This window comes from Alosa sapidissima, chromosome 5 (assembly GCF_018492685.1).
Source record: "Alosa sapidissima isolate fAloSap1 chromosome 5, fAloSap1.pri, whole genome shotgun sequence".
Taxonomy (NCBI): Eukaryota; Metazoa; Chordata; class Actinopteri; order Clupeiformes; family Clupeidae; genus Alosa; species Alosa sapidissima.
Genome location: NC_055961.1, coordinates 17,476,637 through 17,486,279, shown reverse-complemented (window position 1 = coordinate 17,486,279; position 9,643 = coordinate 17,476,637). Strand labels below are relative to the sequence as shown.

General features: G+C 41.8%; 1 protein-coding gene across 3 annotated transcripts; it reads left to right on the top strand.

The window, feature by feature from the left end:
* The first annotated feature begins 305 nt into the window (after positions 1-305).
* On the top strand, positions 306-9,643 carry grk1b (G protein-coupled receptor kinase 1 b). Of its 3 annotated transcripts, none has more exons than XM_042091854.1 (8): positions 306-507; positions 1,868-2,579; positions 4,115-4,242; positions 5,940-6,097; positions 7,442-7,525; positions 8,190-8,314; positions 8,485-8,686; positions 9,279-9,643. In XM_042091854.1, exons 2-8 carry the CDS (start codon positions 1,881-1,883, stop codon positions 9,563-9,565), a joined length of 1,683 nt encoding a protein of 560 aa, XP_041947788.1. In that variant the 5' UTR covers positions 306-507; positions 1,868-1,880; the 3' UTR covers positions 9,566-9,643. The 3 variants fall into 3 exon arrangements, with proteins under 3 accessions (XP_041947788.1, XP_041947789.1, XP_041947790.1); XM_042091855.1 differs by lacking the exon at positions 306-507 and adding an exon at positions 1,567-1,630; XM_042091856.1 differs by lacking the exon at positions 306-507 and adding an exon at positions 1,630-1,739.

Here is a 9,643-nt window from a genome sequence, read left to right as displayed (position 1 = left end):
GGACTGAAAGGAAGAGAGTATGAGAGTTTGTGTGTGTATGATGGTGGTGGCAGGGGGGTCAATGCTGTGTAGATTTGGGGTATTTTGGGGTTTCCTATACTGTCTTATAGGCCCACTAATGAGTGACTGAGACCTCAGCAGACCACAGTTAATAGTTTCTGACAAATTGGCTTCCTTGGTGATGTACAGACATAATCCCCACTAGCTAATGAACTATCAAGTGGGATTAGAGCAGCACCGTAATCCATGGCTCGTCTTCCCACTTCGTCACCACCTTGCCGGACAGACTGGGAAAGAAGGGAAGATAGTGGCATAGAGATGGAGAGAATAGGGGACTGATGGACTGATGAAAATGCTTTTCTTTTGAACTCAATAAAGCACAGGATCGTTTTGGATGGGATATTGAATACTTCTGGACTGTGGAGTGGATTAATTCAGTTGGGATTTGTGTTTTTGTGTTCGTCACATCTGTCTAAAGGTCTTCTTGCAGTCACTAGAGTGAAAAAGGTATGGATGTGCTGCTATAACTTCAACTAGCAATGCATGGTACATGCATCCATACAGTAACATTTCTTTAGCATTGCTTTGAGAAATGTGCGATGTTTATGTTGTTCAGTTGACAACTGTTCAGAAGTTTAGACAGCACCTTTAGAGATTCAGTTTTTTTTAAAGGGCTGTTATAAAAATGACATTCTCCTCTGAAATGAAGCCAGGAGACAGAAAAACCTTTAAGTGTATCAAAAGTACTAAAATTTGGTTGTCCTTCCTTTTCTTTTTGTCTTCTAGTATGGATAACTTTCTCCTTTGCTTGGAGAAATGAATGCATTCTTTTTTTTTTTTCAAGCAAAGCAGGCTAATAATGATATCTATTCCACAGCAAAATGCTGTTTTGAATGGACTCATAATCCTGTCTCATGTCAATCCTACCTTGTGTTAATCAATAATGAACTTCAGACATTACAATGGTGTGTTCCTCTAGCATCTGGAAAGTTTTAATAATTGTTTGTTTATTGTGCATGTTTGTTTTCAAAATGTATACATTCAGGTAAATGTGTTCTATCACATTGTTAAGGGCAATAGAGTGAGACAAAACATGCTATTTTTGGTAAATATACTGAGTAGACATTTCTAAGCAGAAATGAACATACTAGGGACTGTACAGTATCTGTGAAACTTCAGTTTGCACTTTGCAGGCAGTCAGGGGATTATAGTTGAGCAGTTGGCATCGTTACCAGTGAGGATTAATTGGATCATGAGAAATCTAGATAACATCACTCAAGTGAAACCCAGCCAACTCAAGTGCTATTACTTGCACTCACTTGGAACCAGAGTCCAAGATTAGATCTTTATTTACACATAACAGTGGATTTAGTGGAGGCTACTGTTTCTGCTCTGTTTTTACTGTAAATTACATTTACAGTACGTGCCACACATTTCATTACTTGTTATTTAGTAGATGGTGCTATCCAGAGCCATTTATAGTGAGGTAACTACAGGGACAGTCCGTCATTTATAGGGAGGTAACTACAGGGACAGTCTGTCTGGAGCAACTCGGACTTAAGTCAGGCTCAGGAGCACAAAGCTGGCAGCCCCTGGGATCAAGTTCACAACCCACAGATGTTTTATTTGGGTGCACAGATCTGTTTCTACCACACCACCTCCTCCACCATACTGGCCTACTATGGGCATTCACTGTAAAGCATCACCTGCACGACTGACATTTTGGTGCAGTGCACAAAGTAGCCAATTACTGATACTTCCATCAATGCATAAGGACTATACAACTTGTATGTTTATCAGCTATGGCTTTATGGCTAAGCATGAGTGTCTTTTTTTTTTATTCTCCCTGTTGTCCTCTTTGTGATAGGTGAAACTCGGTCATGGATATCGGTGGTCTGGAGACGGTGGTGGCCAACTCGGCCTACGTATCAGCACGAGGCAGCGTGGATGGCGCGGCCGCTGCCACCATGCGCGACAAGAAGTACCGCGCCAAACTCGAGCTGCCGCACATCAAGAAGTTTGAGCACATGAAGGCCACCGTCGACTCGACTTTCAACAGCATGTGTGTGACGCAGCCCATTGGCAAGCGCCTCTTCCAGCAGTACCTGGAGAGCGACCCCACGCACAAGAACGCCGCCGACCTCTGGAAGGACATCGAGGACTACAATGTGGCCCAGGAGAAGGACAGGCAACAGAAGGCTCAGAAGATCGTCAACAAGTACTACGAGTCGGCCTCCAAGACGTTCTGCAGCTTCCTTGACGAGAAGGCCGTGAGCCGCGTCAAGGAGGATCTCAAGAACACACGCGGCGACCTGTTCAAGGAGAGCGAACAGATCCTGCTCAAGCACCTGGAAGCCAAGGCCCACGCCGGCTTCAAGGACAGCATGTACTTCCTGCGCTTTATTCAGTTCAAGTGGCTGGAGGGCCAGTCAGTGGCGGAGGACTGGTTCAACGACTTCCGCGTGCTGGGCAAGGGCGGCTTTGGGGAGGTGTGCGCCTGCCAGATGAAGGCCACTGGGAAGATGTACGCCAACAAGAAGCTCAACAAAAAGAGGCTGAAGAAGCGCAAAGGGTATGAGGTGAGATCCTGCCCACGGGTCAAAGCCCCGTTCACATGTGGCAATTCACTCATTGCCAGTCATTTGTCGCCTCTTTTTCAAACAGCATTCCACGTTGGCAGTGGTTATTCCGCCTGTGATCGTTGATCTACATTGACATTACATTGCCTCTTATCGCTAGTCACTAGCGGTCTGAATGGGGCTTTAATCTCAACCCCTGTGTGGAAGTGCCAGTTTGGCAACCTGAACTAACCTAGTCCTATGTTGGGTTCATATTCCAACTGAACTGACTCTTAGGGGTGCTTGCTCAACACTGCAGTATTCAAGGCTTGACGAGGGCATTATTGTCATGCTCACAAAATAATAAATATCAGTTATTGATTGTCATTGTTACCATTACTGCACAAAAGCATCAGCATAACAGATTTGTGCCTAACTGGGACTACATGAAGTGTTCACCCGTAAAGTCACTCAGACTGGGCCTTGAGCATCAGCAGAGAGTGGGGAGGAGGGACAGCAGGGGTTGGTGGGTGGGAAGGAGGTGAGTGATGCGATTACTTTAGCCACCTGAGTGCAGAGAATTAGATCACACTAATTCTGTATTTGCTAAATGCAAAGAGGCTTGCAGGCCCAAACCCAGCAAAGCAGCTCAGGCAACTGAGATAGTAGAACAATGAGAAAGGGACAGAGAGAGAGAGAACAAATGATTGCACTTGGTTTCATAACAAAGGCACATGCAAATATGGACTGAGTTATTCGGGAAAGAGGGGTGCCACACATAGTTAAAATAGATTTTATTGATCAGAGGAACAGGTATGCATAATTAAACCTGTACTATTACATTGCACTCCATAGTGATGTCATAAAATCTATTTCACTGATCTATAAAATATGCACCTACTTTTCAAACGGTGTGAACACATGACTGGATGCCACGCCAGTTGGACTATACAAGATTCCATATGTGAACTTGTTGCCTAACGGCAGTGTAAATGTTTATTTGTTGATGCCTTTTTTATGTCTGAGTAATCCTGCAGGAGTCCCTATCAGTTTAGATCCCCAGACAGGAGATGCCTTTGACTCCACATGGCTGATAGATCAGCAATAGGTCACTGTGCTTTAGCCATTCAGCACTAAACCTCTCTTGAGCTATTTAATATGGTCACTTTTGAGGAAATGTGACTGGCAAATAGCTCTAACATAAGCTTTACCTGGTTGATGATAGAATATGATAGAAGATACAATACAAGATGCCTGAAACCACACCACCACTGTGGCTAAAAAGGCAGAAAATATTGCTGCAATTTACCTCAATCAAGTGTGGATGTGATTTTTGCCTTTGGCAGAATTCAGATGCACTACTGTTTTCATTTATAGACTGTGTTTAATAATAAATGTGTCTCAAGATACTTTACAGATCGAAACCACTATGAGCAACAAGGCTACAACAAAAAACACAAGTGGCAACTCAAAAATGCATTGAGTTGAGCATGGAGGTCTATTAAGAGTTTGCATTGACTTTGTGTGTGTGTGTGTGTGTGTGTGTTGTATTTTAGGGGGCTATCGTTGAGAAGAGGATCCTAGCCAAGGTGCACAGTCGCTTCATTGTGACGCTGGCGTATGCCTTCCAGACCAAGAATGATCTGTGTCTGGTCATGACTATCATGAATGGAGGAGACCTCAGGTACAGATGGTTCTGTTGGAAACAACATACACACAGATATAGTGTTGATGTGTGACACAGCAGATAAAAACACAGAAAGAGAGAGATAGAGATAGAGAGAGTTAACGAGACTAAGTATTGATCTTATTTTACTCCTCCTGGTGTTTGTGTGTGTGTTTGTGTGTGTGTATGTGTGTGTGCGTGTGGGGGGGTGGGGGGTGTACACAGTGACGGCTCTTTCTTTAATCCTCCGTAATCTGGCCAGATTAGACCGACTTCAAGGCTAATATGATGGGGTATTTGGGGATAGAGTGGAGTAACTGCGTCAGCATCTGACCTCGAGAGATTCAGAGGTGTCACCGATAGGAATATCTGCAGTGACCCTTGGCACACTTAAAAACCCATAACAACCACAGTCTTACAGTCTTACTGTCCCCTACTGGCAATAATTTGTAGAAAAAGTTAGAAATTCTGTCATTCAGAAATGTTATATTTTGAAATGGTTAATGTTAAAGGAACCATATGTAAGATTGTGGCCAAAGCTGGTACTGCAAGCACTTTCAAAATACTGAAGAGCGGTGTATCCCCTCCCCCTCCCCCCTGACTCGAGGTTGCACACGCGGATGGCGAAACACTACTGACTTCATGATTAGTAGATAGGTGGAGGGTGGCGCATCAGGCCAAAACACAACATGACATGACACAACACAACATCAACAACAGTTGAGGGCTGCAACTTCACTTTTTAAATGACAATATCCTGGCTGGACTACTGTTGTCAGTGATATAAGTATTTGAAATTAACATGATTTCTTAATGTCTAGTGACATATCAGGGCCATTTTATGATTAGTTGAAATATTTTTCTTACATACGGTTCCTTTAAGTAATAAATAGAGTAACTGTTGAATCTCAATATCTTTATCTCTGTATATTGTTATAGTGTATGATTTAATGATTTACTGGTGTGAAAATGTATGATTTTGAAAATATGTTTCTTATCCTTCCCCTCTCTGCCCAATAATCTGTCTCACACATTGGGTGGGTTGCACCAACAAGGATTATGTTTTAACCTGGATTAAATTAAATTTGATCCATTAATCCAGTTGCACCAAACTTTACACATAGTTTAAAGGTAAGCAGGTTTAAATTTAAACCATCCTTTTGATATTGGTTTAAATGTTCACATAAACCTGTATTATTTAAATCCTGAGATAGTATTTTAATCCTGTTGCTCAACTGCTTTAAAATCAGATTTAAATTTCAGTTAGGGATTCATTTTAAACCTGCTGCTGATGTTTAAATTAATTTAAATTTACATTCCTGAAATGGCTGCAAATATTAGATGGATTTAAGAAAATCGAGGCTCACAAAGGAAAATAAGAGACCATCTCAACCCTATGATGATGAGGAATTTTCAAGGAGGTACCGATTCACCAAGGATTCTGTAATAAAACTCGATTTAAAAATCATGTACGCAATTATACATGGCCTGATTATCTTTAAACTAGGTTTAATGGATAAACCTTGATTTAATTCAGGTTAAAACTTAATCCTTGTTGGTACAACCCACCGGTCAAGGTTTTAATCACAGGTTAAACCATGCTTAAAATTAGGTCGTGCAACATAGCTCAAATTAAATTTAGATCTACAAATCCTTCATTAGGCCTAAACTAAGATTAATTTAATCCTTGTTGGTGCAACCCACCCATTGTGTAGGTATCACATGTATAACGTGGATGAGAAGAACCCAGGCTTCAATGAGCAGAGGGCATGCTTCTACACGGCTCAGATCATCTGTGGACTTGAGCATCTCCACCAGCACCGGATCGTCTACAGAGATCTCAAGCCTGAGAATGTTTTACTGGACGATGCAGGTGAGTTATACAAACGTGCACAGACACACACACACACACACACACACACACACACACACACACAGAGAGAGAGGGAGAGAAAGAGACGAAAAAGAATTACAAATATTAAATTATACAAATATTAATAGTAGCATGGTACAGCTTACAGACATAATTTAGACACATAATTCAAACTATTTTACTTTATTATCTTCTGAATCTGGCCAGGTCACTTCAGAATGTTGAAAGATGAGGAATATTTCACAGACACTGCCTTAGTGGAAAAATATTTCCTGACAGGTGATTGGAGATTGGTTCATTCATCATGTTCTTCACTGAACCAAGATGTATAACTATATGTTTGTAAAGCTTTTACATTGTGGAACACTTGCATGCAAAAACACACTGGCTCTATTTAAAGACTCACAATCATTTCCATTGATTCAAAGGGCCACAGTGTGAAAATAGACACCAATTGTGCAACAAACCAGTCTGGAATAAGCCTGCGAATTCACTAACTCTTTGGAAATAAAAGAGTGTTCCTCAACAATGCAAGATTCTAAAACCCCATGTTAGTTTAGATGGGATCAGACATTCTTATTACAGTTTTGTCAGTATTTGCTGAAGGATAATGCATTAAAACATCCTATGTTTTCCACCAACTGGATTTCCATGGACTTTTACTATGGTGTCTATCACCAATTGATATATAAAAAAAGTGAATTAGTTTTGGGTCAGACCTTACTTTGCCTGGATTATGACTCATGTTGACTGTAAGGCATGATGCTGAGTTGAGGTGAAGACTGGTGGAAATTTCCTTTTTGAACTTGAATCCACCCAGCAGAAGTTTACTGTATATGATTATCACCAACTTGGAAATGGTTACACAGCTCTTAGGAAGAGAGAGTCCGACATTCATTTTTTGAGCTGTGAGGCTTGTTTGCATTAGACAACAACCTGGATATCAGAGCCTGTCAGGCACACACAGTACTTTATTTAGCTTGTTTTACAAAAAATCAAAGGTAAACATTTCAACGCAGACAAGGAGGAAACGAGAGGGAAAGCATTTGTATCTCACTGACCACTTTATCTCTCTATTGCACAGAATAAAATACTCCAACAGCAAGAGTGCTGTTAAGCAAAGAAGTGCAAAACACTCTGAAAGTTTTGCATGCACACACATATCATATGCATATGCATGAACACCATGTACCAGTTGTGCATGAACACATGTAACCATATGCTGGTTTACAAGGCTGATATCAATGACTTGCTTCTTTTTAGAAAATCTATATGAATATGTCTGATTGAATTACATCACTCAATTAAACTGTAAGATTAAAAGGCCCTTGGACCTTTTTTCAGGACACGTGCGTCTTTCAGACCTGGGTTTGGCTGTTGAACTCCCGCCAGGAAAAGACAAGACTAAGGGATATGCAGGCACCCCAGGTCAGTCTAACCATCCCAACATCATATCTCCATGTATATGTCATGTAACTTAACTTAATGTAAACAGACATTTTACAGGGTCTGTGAGCCCATGGGAGTTTGAATCTGACTTTTCTAAAACGGTTACTACATATACCTGACAAGATTTAATAAAATAAAGGCACAGCAACGAGAAACGAGAAATGTAACGATTTATTCATAGATAATTATTCTTCCGCCAAGAAATATATTTCCTCTATCAGAATTGTTGCCAAGCAATATCGAGACGCAGCAACTGTAACTTTTGTATCAATTTGTGGTGGTGCAGTAATATAGAACAATAATTTTGCAGCGATTCAGCCAATTATGATGAAGGATACCGGAACTATCCGTTTTAGAAAAAAAAATTGTAAAAGGGCCCACGAATACAGGCATGAAGAACTGTTTACTTACAGTTGTACTCTCCAAAGCCTACTACTTGGAAGTCTTACCTATGACTTTAAACCTGCACTCTGTCAGGGGAACTGTGGTGCAAGTTCTATAGTGGCCACAGCGACCCGGGTTCAAATCCGACCTGCGGTCATTTCCCAATCCCATCCCGTCGCTTCCAGTCATTCTCCATCTGAATAAAGCCAAAAGCCCAAACAAATATGTAAAACTGTCTGTGTTCGGTTGGGTTCCCCAGGCTTCATGGCCCCTGAGCTGCTGGAGCATAAAGAGTATGACTACACCGTGGACTACTTCACCCTGGGGGTCACCCTTTACGAGATGGTCGCCGCCAAAGGGCCTTTTCGCGTTCGAGGAGAACAGGTGCTGACAACCGAACGTAATGTTAGACTTTTTCAGCACAGCTTGATTATTTCAGATAGACTTATGCTCTCTCTACACACACATACACACACACCACTTAGGTACTAACAGGTAACTCTAACTACAGTATTCAGTGACTTTCTACTGTATACTGCTACTTCACGTTTTAGGTGGAAAATGATGAGGTGAAGCGGCGCATCCTGAAGGACCCGGTGTCCTACCCCGACAAGTTCAGCAAGGAGCTGAAGGACATCTGTGAGGGCCTGATGGAGAAGGACCCAGTCAAACGGCTCGGCTTCAAGGACAACGAATGCGCTGAGCTCAAGAACCAAGCCTTCTTTAAAGAACTCAACTGGGGACGACTGGAAGCAGGTTTGTAGCTTTTTGTTAAAAGACTATAGCTCCACCAGCCCAACCTGTGTGCTAGTATGCACACATTAGTCACTGCAAACTATTTGTATTGGTACTAGTGCAATAGGCATATCATGTGTAACTATCTATTTATTTAATTTATTTTATGTATATTTTTAGTCTTTTTTTTAGCTTATCTGTGGGCATCTCAGGGTTGTTCCAAACAATGTCTCGTTGTATTCTGTGTACAATGACAATAAAGTATCTAATCTAAAATCTAATCTTGTGCTATTAGGTCTGTCACGTAAAACCAACTCACCAATGGAACTTTTTTCATTCGCATGCGTGGGGTGTGCCAACATTACAATGCCATCTACATTACAACTCATTTTGGACCTGCACAGATAGTTCAGTCATAATTATCTAATCACAAAACACAAAATAATTGTACATGTTTTGTTTACGATGTGGAAATGAGTATTGATAAATTCTTTCTCATCACTATAGGGTAGCTGGAAACCCCTTTAAAAAAGAGTGTGCGCTGAATGTCACAGACATTCACACATATTGTAACTTTTCAGTCACTTTTTCACCTTCCCAATACATCTTGCAGGCATGTTACCACCTCCATTCGTCCCGGACCCTAAACAGGTTTATGCAAAGGACATCGGTGACGTGGGCGCCTTCAGCACGGTCAAGGGCGTGGTCCTCGACAACAAGGACACCGAGTTCTATGACGACTTCTCCTCGGGCAACATCCCCATCCCCTGGCAGGAGGAGATGATAGAGACGGGTGTGTTCGGCGAGCTAAACCTCTGGGCCGAGAAAGGCAAGTTGCCCAACGACCTCGACCCCAACTTCGTCCCCCAGGTCCAGGGCGGGGCCTGCGTGCTGCTGTGAGCCAATAGGAAAGGACCGAGTCAAGGGTACAAGAAAAGACAGGGGAAGAATTGACCAATTAAATGACTGAAGCAAAAA